Source organism: Myotis lucifugus, unplaced genomic scaffold (assembly GCF_000147115.1).
Source record: "Myotis lucifugus unplaced genomic scaffold, Myoluc2.0 scaffold_731, whole genome shotgun sequence".
Taxonomy (NCBI): Eukaryota; Metazoa; Chordata; class Mammalia; order Chiroptera; family Vespertilionidae; genus Myotis; species Myotis lucifugus.
The window spans coordinates 134,843-154,831 of NW_005871779.1; the positions used below are offsets into that span (position 1 = coordinate 134,843).

The 19,989-nt window shown below is 55.0% G+C and overlaps 2 protein-coding genes across 2 annotated transcripts; both read left to right on the forward strand.

Annotated features, from left to right (window-relative positions):
- The first annotated feature begins 703 nt into the window (after window positions 1-703).
- Window positions 704-5,280, forward strand: INTS5 (integrator complex subunit 5). The gene is made up of 2 exons (XM_006105883.3): window positions 704-835; window positions 2,132-5,280. Exons 1-2 carry the CDS (start codon window positions 756-758, stop codon window positions 5,109-5,111), a joined length of 3,060 nt encoding a protein of 1,019 aa, XP_006105945.1. The 5' UTR covers window positions 704-755; the 3' UTR covers window positions 5,112-5,280.
- A 178-nt stretch (window positions 5,281-5,458) lies between these two features.
- Window positions 5,459-19,988, forward strand: GANAB (glucosidase II alpha subunit). The gene is made up of 24 exons (XM_014447944.2): window positions 5,459-5,591; window positions 9,020-9,124; window positions 9,271-9,379; window positions 9,619-9,746; window positions 12,436-12,615; window positions 13,016-13,081; window positions 13,808-13,877; window positions 14,045-14,132; window positions 14,218-14,314; window positions 14,557-14,737; window positions 15,278-15,431; window positions 15,614-15,849; window positions 15,925-16,051; window positions 16,158-16,237; window positions 16,449-16,592; window positions 16,693-16,789; window positions 17,358-17,459; window positions 17,631-17,874; window positions 18,716-18,780; window positions 18,955-19,031; window positions 19,141-19,215; window positions 19,390-19,503; window positions 19,588-19,700; window positions 19,841-19,988. The coding sequence occupies exons 1-24, from the start codon at window positions 5,554-5,556 to the stop codon at window positions 19,986-19,988; spliced, it is 2,838 nt and encodes a 945-aa protein (XP_014303430.1). The 5' UTR covers window positions 5,459-5,553.
- The last annotated feature ends 1 nt before the right edge of the window (window position 19,989 follows it).

Here is a 19,989-nt window from a genome sequence, read left to right on the forward strand (position 1 = left end):
GGTTTCAATTTTCACAATTCTGTGAGGTGGCTGTACTGTTACCACCCTCATCTCCATCAGAGGAAGCAGTCATGGAAAAGTTAAATAAAGTACCCAGCCAGTAAGTGGAAGAGCCGGGGTTTAGGTGGACGGCTGGAGCGGGGCCCTGTCCGAGCCGAGGTGTGCTGGCTGCACGCAGTGACCAGGCTACCTCTCTGCACACGTGGGGAAGTGCGGGCAGGAGACAGTGCAGCCTGAGCAACGGAGACTGATAGGGTCGGAGGGCCAAGCTGGGCTGGGAAGACGCCCAATTAATTTCGGGCCACTTCTCCCTCCTCTCTTTACTTTTCTTCTCTTACCAATTTTCTCTTCTTTCTTTCCGTCTCTTTTCCGCTTTCCCTCTTCCCTTCTCTCCTTTAACTACTTTTTACATGGTCACTGTTTCTTAAATAAAATATTTCCCAGTGCTTCGTTTTTTAGAAACGTCGTGAAGTGGAACATTTTGTAGTTTGGGCTTTAGGAAGAACAATCGAATCGTCTGTGTATCCATGGCCCTTTGAAAAAAGAAGAAAAAGGCGGCAGTGACGGCGGCCGGGGCGGCTCTCCTGCTGGGCTCGCGGCGCGGCGCGGAACCAACGTGCGCGGCTCGCGGGAGTCGCCGGATGGGTTTTCTTGAGAGGCCTCGTCGCCGCTTGTTCCTTTCGGGGGCTCGCGCCAGCGCGCATGCGCCGCTGAGCTCCGCCGCTCCCGCCTCCGGCTCGGGCTCGGGCTCCGGGATGTCCGCGTTGTGCGACCCTCCCGGGGCCCCAGGGCCTCCGGGGCCGGTCCCGGCCACCCACGGTCCCGCGCCGCTCAGGTAGTCAGCGCCCCTGGCATCTTCCCCCATCGCGCGGCCCCGCGCCGATCCCCCAGCCTCCTCGGCAGAAACCCGGATCCTACCCGAGAGCCTGCGCCAGGGTCTCCGAGAGTCCTGCTTGGGTCTCCCCAGAACTCGGGGGCTGCCTCCCCCACACTCCGGGCTCCCCTGCCCGCGCTCCCACGGCCTCGGGACTGCCTCCCGCGAAACCCAGCGCCTGTGTACTCCGGACCTGGCCTTGCTCTCCCAAGAGTTGGGGGCATCAGAACCCTTGGGACCCCATCTGTCCTGCCCCCCTTTAGCTCGGAGGAGAGAAACCCAGGGTCCCCTGACTTCATGGACTCCCCGAGAGCCCAGGCCCAGGAATTCACAGAATGCTTTGTGAATTTCCAGCCTTTTCCCTTCCAACGGAAACACTCCTGCCAGGGTGGGATTTCTTTAAAAAAATTTTTTTTGGAGGATCCAGAGAGGAATGGCACAGTCAGAACCCTAGGGGATGCTGTCTTCTTTGGCAAAAACGGCAGTGAGAGGAAGGGGATTTTGCCTCTTCTCATAACACGGAACCTCAGAGACTGAACCCATATGTTTTGGGAGGGGAAGGGAAGGGTTGAAAGGTGTTGCCTTGTCTGCGCCCTGGAACACCTTGACTCCTAGGCACCTCGAGGGTGCTGGGCAGGTGGTGGTTGTGTATGTGGAATACAAGTGGTGGGTGGTTCGGACGCTTGCAGGATATGGGAAGAAACAGGTATCGGGAGGGAGATTTTCTTCCCGTGAAGAGTAAGCTCCAGGGTGCTTGTGTTGTGGTGGAGCATGCAGTAAAATTGGAAAAGTGTTTTTAAATATACTCGATTCAACAAAAATGTATTGAGTGCTTCCTATGAACCAGGCACCTCCACAGAAGGAGATTTAGTATTGAAGAGCACAGAAATGGTTACTACCCTCTCGGAGCTGATAATCTGATTACTTAACCTTGGTTTCCTTCTCTGTAAAATGGGATCATAATAATACCTACCTTTTTGGGCTGTTGTCTGGATTGAAATAATACAGGTAAAGTACTTTTAAAAGTACCTAACACATTCCCAGAGTTATCTAATAATGATATTATTGGAAGAAAAATAGCTAATATTTATTGGGTGATGAGTGTGAAATAGATATGGTGCTTGAGTGCTTTATGAACATCATTTCACGAGGGAGTTATAGTTATCCCTATTTTACATAACAAGAAGCAGGATCAGGAGGGAATGTACCTCGCCCATCATCTCCAACACACTAAGTCTGTCTTTTGTTTCCTTACAGTGCTCAGGAGCTGTCCCAGGAAATCAAGGCCTTTCTGACTGGTGTCGACCCCATTCTGGGCCACCAGCTCTCGGCCCGGGAACACGCTCGCTGTGGTCTTCTCCTACTCCGCTCTTTGCCACCGGCTCGGGCTGCCGTGCTCGACCACTTGCGAGGCGTCTTTGATGAAAGTGTCCGGGCCCACCTGGCTGCCCTGGACGAAAGCCCTCTGGCTGGCCCACCTCATCTCCGCCCGCCTGCACCCTCCCACGTCCCCGCTGGGGGACCTGGTCTGGAGGATGTGGTACAGGAGGTACAGCAGGTGCTGTCCGAGTTTATCCGGGCCAACCCGAAGGCCTGGGCACCTGTGATTAGCGCATGGTCCATTGACCTCATGGGGCAGCTGAGCAGCACATACTCGGGCCAACACCAGTGTGTGCCCCATGCCACTGGCTCTCTCAACGAATTGCTGCAGCTGTGGATGGGCTGTCGGGCCACGCGCACGTTAATGGACATCTATGTTCAGTGCCTCTCGGCTCTTATTGGTAGTTGCCCAGATGCCTGCGTGGACGCCTTGCTGGATACCTCCGTCCAGCATTCCCCGCACTTTGACTGGGTTGTGGCCCATATTGGCTCCTCTTTTCCTGGCACCATCATCTCCCGAGTTCTTTCCTGTGGCCTTAAGGACTTCTGTGTTCATGGTGGGGCTGGAGGTGGAGCTGGTGGCACTGGTGGAAGCTCTTCTCAAATCCCCTCTACAGACCCCTTCCCTGGATCTCCTGCTATCTCTGGGGAGAAGCGGGTACCCAAGATCGCCTCAGTCGTGGGCATCCTAGGGCACCTGGCCTCCCGTCATGGAGACAGCATCCGACGGGAGCTCCTGCGAATGTTCCATGATAGCCTGGCAGGGGGCATTGGGGGCCGGAGTGGGGACCCCTCCCTTCAGGCCACAGTTCCCTTCCTTCTGCAACTGGCAGTCATGTCACCAGCTTTGCTGGGCACAGTCTCTGGGGAGCTGGTGGATTGCCTCAAGCCCCCAGCTGTGCTGAGTCAGCTTCAGCAACACCTGCAGGGATTCCCCCGAGAGGAGCTGGACAACATGCTCAATCTGGCTGTGCACCTGGTGAGCCAGGCCTCTGGGGCAGGTGCCTACCGCCTGCTGCAGTTCCTGGTGGACACAGCCATGCCTGCCTCGGTCATCACTACCCAGGGCCTGGCTGTGCCAGATACTGTGCGCGAGGCTTGTGACCGGCTGATTCAGCTGCTGCTGCTACATCTGCAAAAACTGGTTCATCACCGGGGAGGGTCTCCTGGGGAAGGGGTGCTTGGCCCACCCCCACCCCCCCGCCCCGTGCCCTTTCTAGATGCGCTAAGAAACCATGTTGGAGAGCTGTGTGGAGAGACATTACGATTGGAACGGAAGCGCTTCCTCTGGCAACACCAGCTCCTGGGCCTGCTCTCGGTCTACACTCGGCCTAGCTGTGGACCTGAGGCCTTGGGCCATCTCCTGAGCCGGGCCCGAAGCCCTGAAGAGTTGAGTTTGGCCACCCAGCTATATGCAGGGCTGGTGGTCAGTCTCTCGGGCCTCCTTCCGCTGGCCTTCCGAAGTTGCTTGGCTCGGGTGCATGCAGGAACTTTGCAGCCTCCGTTCACGGCGCGGTTCCTGCGCAACTTGGCACTGCTCGTGGGGTGGGAACAGCAGGGTGGCGAGGGCCCTGCAGCCCTAGGAGCCCGGTTTGGGGAGTCTGCCTCAGCCCATCTATCTGACCTGGCTCCTCTCCTGCTACATCCTGAGGAGGAAGTAGCGGAAGCTGCTGCCTCCCTCCTGGCCATTTGTCCCTTTCCTCCAGGAGCCCTGTCCCCCTCCCAACTCCTGGGACTGGTGAGAGCTGGGGTGCATCGTTTTTTTGCCTCTCTGAGGCTGCATGGCCCCCCAGGTGTGGCTTCAGCCTCCCGACTTCTGACCCGCCTCTCCCAGACCTCCCCTGCAGGGCTCAAGGCTGTCTTGCAGCTGCTAGTGGAAGGAGCCTTACATCGGGGCAACACAGAACTGTTTGGCGGGGAAGTGGATGAGGACAGCGAGACTGTTTCCGTTGTCTCCGCTTCTTTGGCTTCTGCCTCCCTGTTGGACACAAACCGGCGGCACACGGCAGCTGTGCCAGGTCCTGGAGGGATTTGGTCTGTTTTCCATGCTGGAGTCATCGGTCGTGGCCTAAAGCCACCGAAGTTTGCCCAGTCACGAAATCATCAGGAAGTGATCTATAACACCCAGAGCCTTCTTAGCCTCCTGGTGCACTGTTGCAGTGCCCCTGGGGGCAGTGAATGTGGGGGCGGCTGGGGGGCTCCCACCCTGAGCCCGGAGGCTGCCAAAGCTGTGGCGGTGACCTTGGTGGAGAGTGTGTGTCCTGATGCAGCTGGTGCTGAGCTAGCCTGGCCTCCTGAGGAGCACGCCCGGGCCACCGTGGAGCGGGATCTCCGCATTGGCCGGCGCTTCCGGGAACAGCCCCTACTCTTTGAGCTGTTGAAGCTGGTAGCAGCTGCTCCTCCAGCCCTGTGCTACTGCTCCGTGCTACTGCGGGGGCTGCTGGCTGCCCTCTTGGGCCACTGGGAAGCCTCTCGCCACCCTGATACAGCCCACTCCCCCTGGCACCTGGAGGCATCCTGCACCCTGGTGGCTGTCATGGCCGAGGGGAGCCTCTTGCCACCCGCCCTGGGTAATATGCATGAGGTATTTAGCCAGCTGGCCCCTTTCGAAGTGCGTCTGCTACTGCTCAGTGTCTGGGGCTTCCTCCGGGAGCATGGGCCCTTGCCCCAGAAGTTTATCTTTCAGTCGGAGCGCGGACGCTTCATCCGGGACTTCTCCAGGGAGGGTGGGGGTGAGGGTGGACCCCATCTGGCTGTGCTACATAGTGTCCTCCACCGCAACATTGACCGCCTAGGCCTTTTCTCTGGCCGTTTCCAGGCAGCTTCACCGTCCACTCTGCTCCGGCAGGGGACATAGCCTTCTCCTCGCTCTATCTAGACGCTGAGGATGTTTGAGCAGTGAGACGGGGCTAAGGTGCTGCAGAAAGATGGAGGTTTCTCTCCTGAGACCTTAGCGTAAAGAGCGCTGTCACTTTTTCCCTCTACCTTTTTTTTTCTAAATAAAATTTGCCGATTTGAGAAAAACAGTCCAGTGCCTCCGTGATGCTTAGAGCCCGCAACATAGGACAGCGCCTGGCTCTGGACACTCCCGCCTCCGGCCGTAAGCCCCGCCTCCGGCCGTAAGCCCCGCCCCTCCCCCCGCCCACCCCCGTGAGCATTTGGAGTGCGAGGTCCGCCAATGGGGCAGCCGCCCGGAGCCGGGCCAATCCGAAAGCCGGAAGGGGCGGGCGCTAAGCTACGTGGCTCAACGCGCGCAGGGGGAGGGGAGGCTCGGGGTCAAGGAGCAAACCCGGCACAAGATGGCGGCGGTAGCGGCAGTGGCTGCGCGTAGGAGGCGGTGAGGAGTCCGGAACCCGGGGCGCGCTCGGGACGCCCTCAGATCCCCCCAAGCCCCATATCTCTTCTTCTTGAGTGTCTTCCCGAGGCTCCGCCCCCCCGGCGTCGCGAGGACTTTGTCTCTCTGGAGGCTGCTTCAAGCGCCCCCCGCTTCCTCGCGGTGGACCCGCGCGGCGTTGGGGGCCCATACTTTTGGTCCTTGCTCCGGCGGCTCTAAAAGGCCGCAGCCGTGCGCCCTGGTTGGCTGTGGCCATTCTCAGCCGCCTCCCTTCCCGGGCGGCTCGCTGCGATGAGCGCTACCGCCTCCTTCCTGCCGTGCTCGGGGCCATGGTGGGGGGGTGGGGGGACGAGACGTGGCCGGGCCTCCGGGACCGCAGCGTCCCGCCGGCAGTCGGCCTGCACTACCCTTCGTGCGCTCCCCACCGCCAGAGCCCCAGCCCCTGCCCTGCCCTCCACGTGGGCACCAGCCCTGGCGTGTTCGGTGTTCACGCTCACTGGGCACAGCTGGGGCAGGATCCAGAGTTCACAGTCGGCCTGGATGATGTTGCTCAAACACAACATGCAATCGAAGGGTTTGGTCTGCGCTCTCGGGTTTATATTACCAGAAAAAACAAACCAAAAAAAACCGGTTCGGAAGAATCACCGGCTCCACAAAGCGTTTGCCAGGACCTGAGGGACGTGCTGGGTGGGAGAGGCGCGGACTGTGCAGCGTGAAGGAAGCGTGGGTCATAACACACCTCCTGGAAGTCTGGCCTCAAACAGTCAGCGATGCCGCTTGCCCTGTTGCTCATCCCCAACTTTGGCTTTTGGGCCACCTCTGGCTCCGGGGCACTCAGGGCACCCCAACAGGTCACCGACTGAGCGATCTCTTAGAAATCCCATCCCCCCCGGCACCTAGGCAAACCCATTCCACAGAGTGAGCCAATAGGACTCCAGAGGGTCTTTAACTCCCGGTGCTGCTGGTTCCTGCTGCGTTAGCAGGTGGACATGGGCACAGTGGGGCAGGGTGGCCGGCGCCCTCACTCAGCACCCGGGCCCCATGCCTTGCTGTTGCGTGTCCGATAGCATTGCTTCTGCTTATTCCTCTGGGCACATTCAGCCACACGCCTGGTGTTTGCCTCCGCTTCCTGTCTGGCCCGGCTTGCTTTGTACATCCCTCTGGCACTGGCGGGCCTGCTGTGTTCGGTGACCTCCTTTCTGCTGGTTTTCTTCCCCTTGAGCTTCCAAGCAGGTGCTGAGGCTAGTGCTGGATACCGTGTGTAGAGCAGGCCCTGCCCTGTGGCTTCCCCATTAGCCGGTTGCAGAGTTTGAATGCTTAGAAGAAGCCTGTGTGGGTTTTTTTGTGTGTTTCTCCCCTATCTGGACTTCCCGCCTCAGTCTCTGGGCGAGCATGTGTAAGCCCCAGATTCCCGGGCCCCAAGAATCTTCCTTTCATAAGCACGGCAGGGGATTCTTCACAGACACGAAGGTTTGAGAACCCCCGTGTAGGATACACTCAGAATGCGTGACTGTATCCTGCAAAGGAACTGGGTTCAATAAGCCTGTTAAATCCCTCGTTTGGCATTTGACATTACAGCGGGGAAGTGGTAGTTGGTGGGAGCCTTGGGGTGATGGTCCTCACCGGGCCCTGCCAGTGGTTAGTGTGCTGTATTTGCAGCATGAGGTCCGGGGGCCTAGAGGCAGGCGGAAGCGAGTGCAGACCCATTTCACCCCTTACTTGGATGGATTATTGAGCCTTTTATGCCTCAGTTTTCCCATCCGGGAAAAACCTCAACCTACAGTCACCAAGAAAACAAAGGAAGGGAAAGGAGGTAGTGTAGCTAAAGAAGTGATTCTCAACCCTAACCCCGTTAGAGTTGTTTAGGGAGCTTTTAAAGAATTCTGATGCCCAGGCCCCTCTTCAAACCAGTTAGTTCAGAATCACTGTGCATGAGACCCAGGCACTGACTTTATTTATTTATTTACAATTGACTTTAGAGAGGAGGGGGCGGTGGGGGAGGGAACAGGTTTGTTGGTCCACTTATGCATTCATTTGGTTGATTCTTTTTTTATTATTATTAAAGTATTACATATGTCTCCTTTTTTCCCAATTGACACCCCCCCCCCGCCACTCCCACCCCTGAGGGCAAGCCCCCACCGCCCCAGTGTCTGTGTCCATTGGTTATGCTCATACATTTGGTTGGTTCTAGTATGTGCCCTGATGGGGGTGTTAAACCAGAAACCTTGGCTTATTGGGACAACACTCTAATCTATTGTGCTACCCACCAGGGAAGAAATACTTGACATTTTTAAAAACTGCAGGCGGAGTTGCAAACCAGGGAGAGAAAGCAGTTAGCCAGGTCCCTGGGGTACAATAGGATTCAGTACAAGTTAGCTGTTATTCTTTTCAGACTTGGGTGGTGATGGTGGTGACTTACTTTGAAGATAAAGGAGTGGAGATTGGAGGAGCTGGATACCTAGGGTGCTGGGGATGTTGGGGCCCTAGCAGCTGTGATGAGCAGGCAGGCTGAGGTGCATCTTTAACTTTTTCACTGTTGCCCCACCCAGTGCCTTCCCCTGGAAAGGCATGGCTTGCTTTGTTTCCCTCTTCCACACACAGGTCCCGCCACCTCCCCTGGGGCTAGCTCCTCTGCTCTGAGAGGCTGATGTAACCAGAGTCAGTACCAAGGCCTCTGACGGCCAAAGATCCTTGGTCCACTTTCTTTGCCTTTTTTGTTTGTTTGTTTGTTACTAAAAACCATTGAATTGTACATTTTTTGCATTTAAAAATATATTTTTTACTGATTTCAGAGAGGAAGGGAGAGGGAGAGAAAGAAACATCAATGATGGGAATCATTGATTGGCTGCCTCTTGCACGATCGGGGATTGAGCCTGCAACCTGGACATATGCCCTGACCGGTAATTGAACTGTAACCTCCTGGTTCATAGGTCGACTCTCAGCCACCACGGCCAGGCTCTTTGCCTTTTTGTTTTTATTTATTTATTTAGCTCTTTGCCTTTTTAAAGGAAAGTGTGAATGAGCTAACTCCTCAGCCTGACAACTTAACCTCATGCCCACCTGCCTTCTTTTCTCTTTAATGGGAATCCATCTTTTTTCCTTTTTCTGAGCTTTTTTTTTTTTTTTTTTTTTTTTTTTTGATTTTTTACAGAGAGGAAGGGAGAGGGATAGAGTTAGAAACATCAATGAGAGAGAAACATCAATCAGCTGCCTCCTGCACACTCCCCACTGGGGATGTGCCCGCAACCAAGGTACATGCCCTTGACTGGAATCGAACCTGGGACCCATGATTCTGCAGGCAGATGCTCTATCCACTGAGCCAAACCGGCCAGGGCTGAGCTGTCTTTTAGGACTGTGGCTTTTACCTCTGAGAGTGAGGCCCTTTCTCACCCCATACTGATTGTTCCCTCTTTTGTCCTTTTTCTCCTTAGGTCTTGGACAGGTTTGGTGCTGGCTTGTCTAGGGGTCTGCCTGGGACTTACCCTTGCCGTGGATAGAAGCAACTTTAAGACCTGTGAAGAGAGTTCCTTCTGCAAGTATGATACTTCTAGGAGCGTGGGATGGGATGTAGGGTAAAAAGGTGGTCTCTGTGGCCGATGGGGTAGCCTGGGGACATGGCAGGTGATGGGGAACCTAGAGACATTGGGGCACCCTCCCATCTTCTAAACCATTTGCTTGGCAGGCGGCAGCGAAACATACAGCCAGGCCTCTCTCCATACCGAGCCTTGTTGGATTCTCTGCAGCTTGGTCCTGATGCCCTCACAGTCCATCTGATCAACGAGGTCACCAAGGTCAGGGGAGAAAAGGGAATCTGGTGGGGGTGGGGAAGTGGCCAGAGGGGATTCGGGAAGGGGAACCTACAGCCAGCATCCTGTCCAGCCATCTGGGGACTTTCACTTTGTGAGGAATTCAGACCTCAGGTCCCGTAGGCAAGGGTCTAGGAGCGGGAGACCCCTCAGGAGGGAGTGGGTTCAGAGGTCATTCCATGGTGTATCCTCCACTTTATCCAGATCCAAACCTCTGCCCCCAGGTGTTGCTGGTGCTGGAGCTCCAGGGCCTTCAGAAGAACATGACTCGGATCAGGATCGATGAACTGGAGCCCCGGCGGCCTCGATACCGGGTGCCAGATGTGTTGGTGGCTGATCCCCCCACAGCTCGGTAAACCTTTTCAGAAAACCTGTCCATCTTCATGGCCCTTTTCTCCTTCCTGATAAATTTTTACTTGGCATTTGACCTTTCTTAACATTGGGACAATAGCTGACGAGCACCTTGCCACACCCCTCACCCTCCCCTATCTTCTTTCTCTGTTTCACTTATTTTCTCTTCCACTTAAAAAATATATCTATCTATCTATCTGTCTATCTATCTATCTATCTATCTTACTGATTTCAGAGAGGAAGGGAAAAGGAGAGAGAGACCATCAATGATGAGAGAGAATCATCGGTCAGCTGCCTCCTTCTCGGCCCCCACTGGGGATCGAGCCGGAAACCTAGGCATGTGCTCTGACCGGGAATCAAACCATGACCTCCTGGTTCATAGGTCAGTGCTCAACCACTGAGCCACACTTGCCAGGCTTAAGTGTTTGATTTAGATTCTCAACCTTCCTAATGCCACGAACCTTTAATACAATTCCTCATGTTGTGGTGACCCCCAACCATAAAATTATTTTCGTTGCTACTTCATAACTGTAATTTTGCTACTGTTATGAATCGTAATGTAAATACCTGATATGCAGGATGTATTTAGGCAACCCCTGTGAAAGGGTCGTTCGACCCCCAGGTTGAGAACCGCTGATTTAGAAGATAACATAAATCCTTCACCCAGCCCATCCATGTGCTTCTCTCTGTCCTGTGCCCCTCACTCCCCCAGTTACGGTTGTTATTCTGAAGTTTATCAGTCCCTTGGCTTTTTGTTCTTACGGTTGTGTCATGTATGTATATAAACACATAAATATACTTGTGTGTTTGTATCTAAGCAATAAATTACGTGGTTTTGTTCATTTTTGAGGTTTATAGGGACATTGATCTCAATGAATGTCTTCTGGGATTTCCTCTTTTCACATAACTTTATTTAACTCTGTTGCACATAGTTCATTTTTTCACTGCTGATAATGTTTTATGATTATATCCCAACTTATTTATCGTTTCTATGTTGATGAACATTTTAGTCATTTCCAGTGTTTTGCTATTCGAAGTGTTGGCATGAACATTGTTGTCCATGTCTCCTGTCCCTGTGCAAGTGTCTCTTCAGTGTAGAGCTAGGAGGGGACTGCAGGGCTGTGGAATGTGGAGATGATCTACTTTCTAAGGTACCGCCCAATGGCTTACCAGTGTACCCTCCCACCAGCAGCATGGGGTCCACACTGATCCAGATTGGTACTATTGGACTTAATTTTTGTCAGTGGAATGGGTGTTGAATGATACCATGTGGTGGTCTTGGCTTGGTTGTTTTCCCTAGTTTATTAATGAGATTGACCATCTGTGTATCTGTCATTCTGGCTTACTAGTCTGTGAAATGGTAGTTGCCAACTATGCTTATTTTCCGTTTATATTGTTTGTCCTTATTGATTTGTAGAAATTCATGTCTTGACACTATGACACTAATTCTCTACCATTTATATTGCAGCTATCTTACCCAGATTGTAGCTTATCTTTCTACTTTCCTAAAGGTGCCTTGGAAAAAATTTTTTAAATTTTAGAATAGTTTTAGATATTTAGGAAAGTTGCAAGAATTTTATGAAAATTCCTTATACCCTCCACTCCTGTTTCCCCCTGTTGTTAACATTACTGTGGTAGAGTTGTCCTATCTAATGAGTTGATGCCATTATTAACTATCTAAAGTCCATATTTTATTCAAATTTCCTTAGCTTTCATCTAATGCCTTTTTCTTTTTTGTTTTTGGTTAATCCTCATCTGAGGGTATTTTTTCTATAGATTTTTAGAGAGCATAGAAGGGGAGGAGAGCAGGGTGGTGGGAGGGTGGGGGGAGATGAGAGACACATTGATTGGTTGCCTCCCACACACACTCCGACCGGAGCCAGGGATTGAACCTGCAGCCGAGGTACCCTTGATGGGAATCGAGCCCTTCACCCTTTGGTGCATGGGCCAGTGCTCTTACCTATTACCCACACTGACGTGGCCTACCTCATGCCTTGTTCTATCCCATGTAGGGCATCATGTTACGATTTAGTTGTCATGTCTCCTTGGGCTCCTCTAGTCTAGTACAGTGTCTCTGACTTTTCTTGTTTTTGTTGATCCTAAGGTGTTTTTTGATAAGTAGACGTTCTGAATTTTAGTGTTTAAAATGTATTAGTTTTTGTTTTTGTTTTTTAACCCTCACCCAGCCTGGCCAGTGTGGTCAGTGGTTGAGCGTCGACCCAGGAACCAGGAGGTCACTAGTTCTGTTCCTGGTCAGGGCCATGCCCCCATTGCAGCTCGATCCCCAGTAAGTGGTGTGCAGGGGGCAGTCCATCGATGATGTTTTTCTCTCATCGATGCTTCTATCTCTCCATCCATCTCCCTTCTTTTCTCTCTACGAATCAGTAAAAACATGTTTTTAAAAAAAATCCTCACTCGAGGACATGCTTAGAGAGAAGAAGGGAGAGGAAAGAGAGAGAAACATCAGTGAGACAGAGAAACATGGACTGGTTGCCTTCCGCATGTGCCTTGACGAAGAATCGAATTGGCAACCTTTCAGTGCGTGGGACCACACTCCAACCAGCTGAGCCACTCTGGCTGGGCTCAAATGTATCGGTCTTTTACAGCTTCTGGTGTTAGTGTTTTCTAAGTTGTGTTTAAATACTTTTCTACCTCAAGGGAAAAAAAAATCCTTTCGATCTTCTTTCCAGGCTTTCTGTCTCTGGCCGTGACGACAACAGTGTGGAGCTCACCGTGGCTGAGGGACCCTATAAAATCATCCTGACAGCACGGCCGTTCCGCCTGGACCTGCTGGAGGACCGCAGCCTTCTGCTCAGCGTCAATGCCCGAGGACTCTTGGGTTTTGAGCACCAGAGGGCCCCCAGGGTCTCGTGAGTACCAGGGTTGGGGCTGCAGGCAACCTAGTTGAAAGAGCCTAAGGGTGTTGTGGGGTCTGGCACTGGGTCCCTGGGGGAAGACGGGTAGGACAGTCAGGTAGGGGCTGAGGGCTGGTAGGAAGCAGGCCAGGTCACAGTTTTCTTCATTTCCTCTAAAACCAGGAGGCGGTCACTTTTGTCCCTGGGCTGTACCTCGGGCACCTCCTCTGAGAGGCCTGCCTGGGTCTGCCTTTCCCTTTCCCTTCTCACGCCATCACATTTCCCAGGTTTATTTTCTTCCTCTCCCCCCACCCCCCATGTCTGGAAGTTTGTCGACTGAAACTCACTTTTATGTTTCTGTTTTTGTGTTGGTTTTGTGCCTCCTTCTCCCTTCCCTACCCATCTCCTGCCCTAGTTTCTCGGATAAAGTTAGTCTCACGCTCGGTAGCATTTGGGATAAGATCAAGAACATTTTCTCTAGGTAAATCATGGCCATTGGTACTGTATGTGTTCCTCTGCCTTGACCCACCCTGCACTCTGACCCCCAGGGGAAGGGGCCCCAGACCCTTCCATGCCCTGCCCTTCACTCACCTCTTTTTCTCCAGCTATGTGGGCCCTGGTCCCTGTTCTCCTGACTGGGAGAAGGAAGATGAAATATGGGAAGTCCCTAAGGAATGTAGGGAGCTTCTTGCTTTGCCAAGGGCTGGAGAGATGCTGCCTGTTGCTGGGGTTCCTGGCTCTCAGCGGGGGCGCACTAGGCTCTGAGCAGAGCTGCTTGCCAGCTGCCCTGGAAAGCAGGCTTGGGCACCCCTCTTGTGCGAGTCCCTGCATTTATCCGTAGCGGCTTGATCGTGGTGTGACCCACCGGCCTTGCAAAACCTGATGTCAGGCCAGCAGGCTGAGGCCCAGCGAGGGCGTTTGGGGCCAGTCTCCCCGGAGGCAGCAGAGCCAGGACTGGCATTCCGAACCCAGGCCATTGGACCTCCGTGTGGAAACACCTCCTGGTGGCATTCACTCCTCATTTCTCTCCATGTCCTTTGGACACTTATATTCATGGGGGTCCCTCTCTAGGCTTCACCATTCGGTCCCTTCCTCCATTGCCTTCGTTCCTTTGGACCCTTGGCTCTCTATTCCCTCACCCCTCCTTCCACTAGCCCCTCGTCCCTGCCCCCTCTGGATTGGAGCAGACAGCTCTCCTACCTTCCAGGCAAGAATCAAAAGACCCAGCTGAGGGCGATGGCGCCCAGCCCGAGGAAACGCCTGGGGATGGTGACAAGGCAAGTGTGTGGGGTGCGTGGTTGGAGCCCAGGGCCGGCTGGGAGGATGGAGCGGAAAGGCCCACAAGAAACCGGAGCTCCGTCTCGCTCTCAGGGAGGGGACTGCGAAAACGGGCGGGGAGGAGAGAGCTGCTGTGTGATGGGCAGTGTCTGCTCTCCGCCCACAGCCAGAAGAGACCCAGGGGAAGACAGAGAAAGATGAGCCGGGAGCCTGGGAGGAGACGTTCAAAACCCACTCTGACAGCAAGCCGTATGGTGAGGGACGGAGCGTCCGGGGTGGGGGCGCACGGAGTCCTCGCCAGGCAGCAGCTCTGGAGCGCATCCTTCGCTTTTCTTCCAGGCCCCACGTCTGTGGGCTTGGACTTCTCTCTGCCGGGCATGGAGCATGTGTATGGGATCCCTGAGCATGCAGACAGCCTGCGGCTGAAGGTCACTGAGTGAGTCCCAGGCTGCCCTCAGGATATGGGGATAGAGGAGTCGGGAAGGTGGGAGATGTGCATGCAGATTGGATACGCCAATCAGGCATGGATCACTTCCTGTGCCCAGATCACCTTTATCACTGGAAGATTCTTCCTTGATAAAGCGCAGGGGCCGTTTCTTATATCCCTCACCTGTGTCTGCGGGAGGGGTGGGGTTGTGTGTGCCAGGGCCTGGGGCCAGTCTGTCTGTCTGCCTGCAGGGGTGGGGAGCCATATCGCCTCTACAATTTGGATGTGTTCCAGTACGAGCTGTACAACCCCATGGCCCTGTACGGGTCTGTGCCTGTGCTCCTGGCACACAGTCCGCATCGGGACCTGGGCATCTTCTGGCTCAACGCTGCAGAGACGTGGGTGGACATCTCCTCCAACACTGCCGGGAAGGTGAGCGCACGGGCAGGGGAGCAGGAAGGAGGGCGTCGTCGGGCCTAGAGACAGGTGGGGTGCTGGCATGAGCTTTGAAGAGGTTGGTGGGGTAGCCCATTTGGGGTTGGGTGAGAGAGGGGGCCCTGGGCCTCGGGAGCCGCCTGCGAGTTCCCTGCCACTTGCAGAAGACACACACTCATGCATTTCTTGTCAGTACGTTATGGGCTGGATACTCTGTAGGTGCTGGGACAGCACTGCTTATTGAGGTAGGAAAAGGCCTCCCGCTCAGGGAGGGAGCGCTGTTAGACAGCAAAGACAGCGAGACGAGTTCAGTGGTAAGTGCTGAGAAAGACATGGGGCAGTCACGAGGCGGGCGTGGGGCAGCGGTGCCTCCGGTGGTGGCACCCAGGAAAGCCTCACTGGGAGGTGACATTTAGTCTCAGCTCAGATTGACGCCTTAGGAGCCAGTGTTAGGAGGGTTTTGAGGGAAACGTTGCTGCTTTGTCTTTGGATTGGGAACGAGAGTGGGTGTTGGACCTCTCTCTGTCCTCTCTCCAGACCCTGTTTGGGAAGATGCTAGACTACCTGCAGGGCTCGGGGGAAACCCCGCAGACAGATGTCCGCTGGATGTCGGAGAGCGGCATCATCGATGTCTTCCTGCTGCTTGGGCCCTCGGTCTCCGACGTGTTCCGACAGTACGCCAGCCTCACAGGTACGCGGCCCACGCTGCACAGGAGGCTGCGGCCGTGGCTTCTCGAGGGAGTGACTCTTTCAGAAGTCCCGTGCCCTTTAGTCTCCCTTTGGTCTACAAGCCTCCCTCAGTGTCTGGGTGTCCCCAGAAGCCCCAGGTTGGCCTGATTCCATGGTGACCCCCGTCCCTCGCTGAACCTGCAGGGACCCAGGCATTGCCCCCGCTCTTCTCCCTCGGCTACCACCAGAGCCGCTGGAACTACCGGGACGAGGCCGATGTGCTGGCAGTCAACCAGGGCTTCGATGACTACAACCTGCCCTGCGATGTCATCTGGCTGGACATTGAACACGCCGATGGCAAGCGGTACTTCACCTGGGACCCCAGCCGCTTCCCCCAGCCCCTCACCATGCTGGAGAAGTTGGCATCCAAGAAGCGGAAGGTAAGAGGACTACAGCCATGGTTGGGCTTCTGACAGCCCTGGAGAGCTCTGACCACCCGTGTTCCTTGCTCCCAGCTGGTCGCCATTGTGGATCCCCACATCAAGGTGGACTCTGGTTACCGCGTACATGAAGAGTTGCAGAACCAGGGTCTCTATGTTAAAACGCGGGATGGCTCTGACTACGAGGGCTGGTGCTGGCCAGGTAGGTGGTGCAGCCCCAGAATTGAGGGAGAGGCTGTCAGAAGACCAGGGAGGTAGAATGGTGACCATTATGCCCCTTGGGGTTGACAGCCACCCTTAACTTCTAGGCGCCGCTGGTTACCCCGACTTCACCAATCCCAGGATGAGGGCCTGGTGGGCTAACATGTTCAACTTTGACGACTATAAGGTATGGCGGGCCTCTGTCTTTCCCGCCCCACCTCCTCGCCTTGGCCGTGCTCTGCTTGGTAACCTGCTGTGGTCGGGTGCCGATAGTATCAGGGCCGTGATGACCCTGAGAAATGCGTCTTTCTGGATTCCGAGGAGCTCTTTGCTCTGACGCTGTTTGTCTTCTTTCTCCCTCTGTCCTTCTGTCCCCATTTTCTTCCTTGTGCTCTTAGGGCTCAGCTCCCAACCTCTATGTCTGGAATGACATGAATGAACCCTCTGTGTTCAATGGCCCTGAGGTCACCATGCTCAAGGATGCCCAGCATTACGGGGGCTGGGAGCACCGAGATGTGCACAACATCTACGGCTTCTACGTGGTAAGAGGCTGGAGAGGAGGGACGGCGGGCTGGGAACTTGCAACAGATGACAGCTGGCCTTTGCTCCTCACTGCCCCTGCCCTCTCCTGTCTCCACTCAGCACATGGCGACTGCTGATGGGCTGGTGCAGCGCTCTGGGGGTGTGGAACGCCCCTTTGTCCTGAGCAGGGCGTTCTTCGCTGGCTCCCAGCGCTACGGTAAGATGTGGAGGGTAGGCGAAACCGGTTTGGCTCAGTGGATAGAGCGTCGGCCTGTGGGCTGAAAGGTCCCGGGTTCGATTCCGGTCAAGGGCATGTACCTTGGTTGCGGGCACATCCCCAGTGGGAGGTGTGCAGGAGGCAGCTGATCGATGTTTCTCTCTCATCGATGTTTCTAACTATCTCTCTCCCTTCCTCTCTGTAAAAAATTAATAAAATATTAAAAAAAAAAAAAAAAAGGTTACATAGTATAGATTCCATTTAAAAAAAAAGAGGAGATAGAGCTGAGGGAGAGGGTGGGAGGCCAGATGGGAGAAGCCGTGGACCTCGGCCTGGTTCTTGGGGAAATCCGTCCACGCAGCCATCCTCGGAGCGCTCCCCTCTGCACCCTTCCGGCTCTGCACTTTCAGGGCACCAGAGAGGGGTATCCATTCACGTGCTCTTGTGACCTCTGCCCTCTTCAGCAGGACCCTGGGGGCCCAGAGCCGGTGTGGCAGGTCAGAGAGGTCAGCTGAAAAGGCTGAGCCCTTTCTCTCTTTGCAAGCTCCCCCCCTCTTGTCTTCCTCAGGAGCCGTGTGGACAGGGGACAACACTGCTGACTGGGACCACTTGAAGATCTCTATCCCCATGTGTCTCAGCTTGGGGCTGGTGGGACTCTCCTTCTGTGGGGGTGAGAGGGGATTTGTGGTCCTCGGTTTGGTGGGAGGGGGACAAGGTAGCGGGCACAGGACCTGGGCATGAATGGAGAGCTGAGAGTCCAGCGTGGGGCCTCGGGGCGCGCCTAGGCAGCTGCCCTCCTTCACCCTCTTTTCCAACCTACTTCTCCCCTCCCCTCTCCCAGCTGATGTGGGCGGCTTTTTCAAGAATCCGGAGCCAGAGCTGCTTGTGCGCTGGTACCAGATGGGTGCCTACCAGCCATTTTTCCGGGCACATGCCCACTTGGACACTGGGCGGCGAGAGCCGTGGCTGTTACCGTCTCAGTACCACGACATGATCCGAGATGCCTTGGGCCAGCGATATGCCCTGTTGCCTTTCTGGTACACCCTCTTCTATCAGGCCCATCGCGAAGGCTTTCCTGTCATGAGGTGAGGCATTCTTTGGGTCTACATCAGCTGAGGTGGCTGGGCGGGGCTGGGCTCCATCTCTGCACCTCTTCCTTCACTCACCAGGGCTTTGTAAAGGAGGGTCCAGAATAAGCAGAGACCAATAGGAATGAATAGAGGGGACATTATTGAGTACTTACGACAGGTTAGGCGTTATTCATCTCTATGCCCAGCGCTAGAATCAAGGCAGACAGGTGTCCTATGCTGTGGAACGTTTATTCTTGGGAGGAAACAAATACATAAATTAGAAAATTGGCAGCAGGGACCAGCTCTTTGAAAAATAGAAGAGCATAATGGAATTAGGTTCCACCCAGGGCCTTTTTGAGAGGAAGGCCATGTGAGATGAGGCCTGAGTGATGACTAAGATGGATTTTGTGATCTAGAGGAAGAGTGTTCCAAACAGATGAGACTCCAAGTGCAAAATTCTAGCGTGGAAATGAGTGCGTTGTGTTCCAGGAGTAGGAAAACCAGTGTGTGTCGGGGAAGGAACCAGAAGGAGAGGTAGGAGGTGAGATGGAGGAGAAAAAGAGGACCTGGTCCTGGAGGGCCTTGCCGGCCAGGATAACCAAGTGGCCACTGGACGGCTGCGTGCAGAACAGTTGGAGGGGCGGCAGGAGGAGGCAGGGAGCTGGGCGAGGAAGTTAGTGCCTAGGCGGAGCTGAGCCTAGGCAGAGCTGAGGTTGCAGAGCTGAGGCCCTCCCCCACACTGGCTGGAAGCTCCTGGCTTCTACCCCTGTGCTGTTCTTGTCACCTCCCGGGGTAGCATCGTGGACATCTGCCAAAACAGCAAGTGTGTTCCTTTCTTATCTTCCTTCCTTCCTAGGCCCCTGTGGGTACACTATCCGCAGGATGTGAGCACCTTCAGTATAGATGACCAGTTCCTGCTTGGTGAGAAATGGGAGGACGGTTGGTGGTGGGTGGGCTGAGAAGTAAGCACTTGCGGGAGGGGGTCTGTGAACACACGGGGAGGAAGGAGGGGAGGCTGGTGGTGCATGGCAGGCGCTGTGGTGCTCCCTGGCTGGGAACTGATCTCTTGAGTTCTGCGTTGATTCTGTTGTTTAGGGGATGCGTTGCTGGTTCACCCTGTATCAGACGCTGGGGCTCATGGCGTGCAGGTCTATCTGCCTGGCCAAGGGGAGGTGAGTTAAGGAAGGGTGTGGTGGGAAATAACGGATGGTGGTGGCCGAATGGGGTACTTGCGATGGTGGCCTGTGTGGTGAGTGACCAAATCTGTCTTGTCGCCCACAGGTGTGGTATGACGTTCAGAGCTACCAGAAACATCATGGTCCCCAGACCCTGTACCTGCCTGTGACGCTAAGCAGTGTGAGTATGCCTGACCCGCCTCCCAGCTCCGGCTGCCTGTAGGCTTCCAGACGGGGAGACAGTGTGTGCTTTGGGGTCCAGTACCCACGTGCGAACAGATGGGCAACAGCAAAGGATGCTGCAAGGCCAGGTTGGACAACAGGCAGCTTCACCCCATCGCTGCTCTTGCCCTAGATCCCTGTGTTCCAGCGCGGGGGGACCATTGTGCCTCGGTGGATGCGCGTGCGGCGCGCTTCCGACTGCATGAAGGATGACCCCATCACTCTCTTCGTTGCACTCAGCCCGCAGGTGAGAGCACAGGCAGTCCCCTGGGGATGGATGGGCCTCACTCCCTCCTGGGCTCAGCTCTCACCTGTCCCACTTCCTCCTCAGGGTACAGCCCAAGGAGAGCTCTTTCTAGATGATGGGCACACGTTCAACTACCAGACTCGGCACGAGTTCCTGCTGCGTCGATTCTCATTCTCTGGCAACGCCCTTGTCTCCAGGTAATGAGGTGCCCGTCTGCCTTGGCAGCTGCTGGGGCGGCTGGGCCTCAGGGATGCTCACAGCTCACTGGGCCCTTTTCTTGTTCTGGGCCGCCTCCTTCCTTCCACTCTGACATCTACTCCCATCTTGCTCCCTCCAGCTCAGCAGACCCCAAAGGCCACTTTGAGACACCAATCTGGATCGAGCGGGTGGTGATAATGGGGGCCGGAAAGCCAGCAGCCGTGGTGCTCCAGACAAAAGGTGAGGAAAGAGGGGAGCCAGGGCAGGCTAGGGACACCCGCCTGTAGG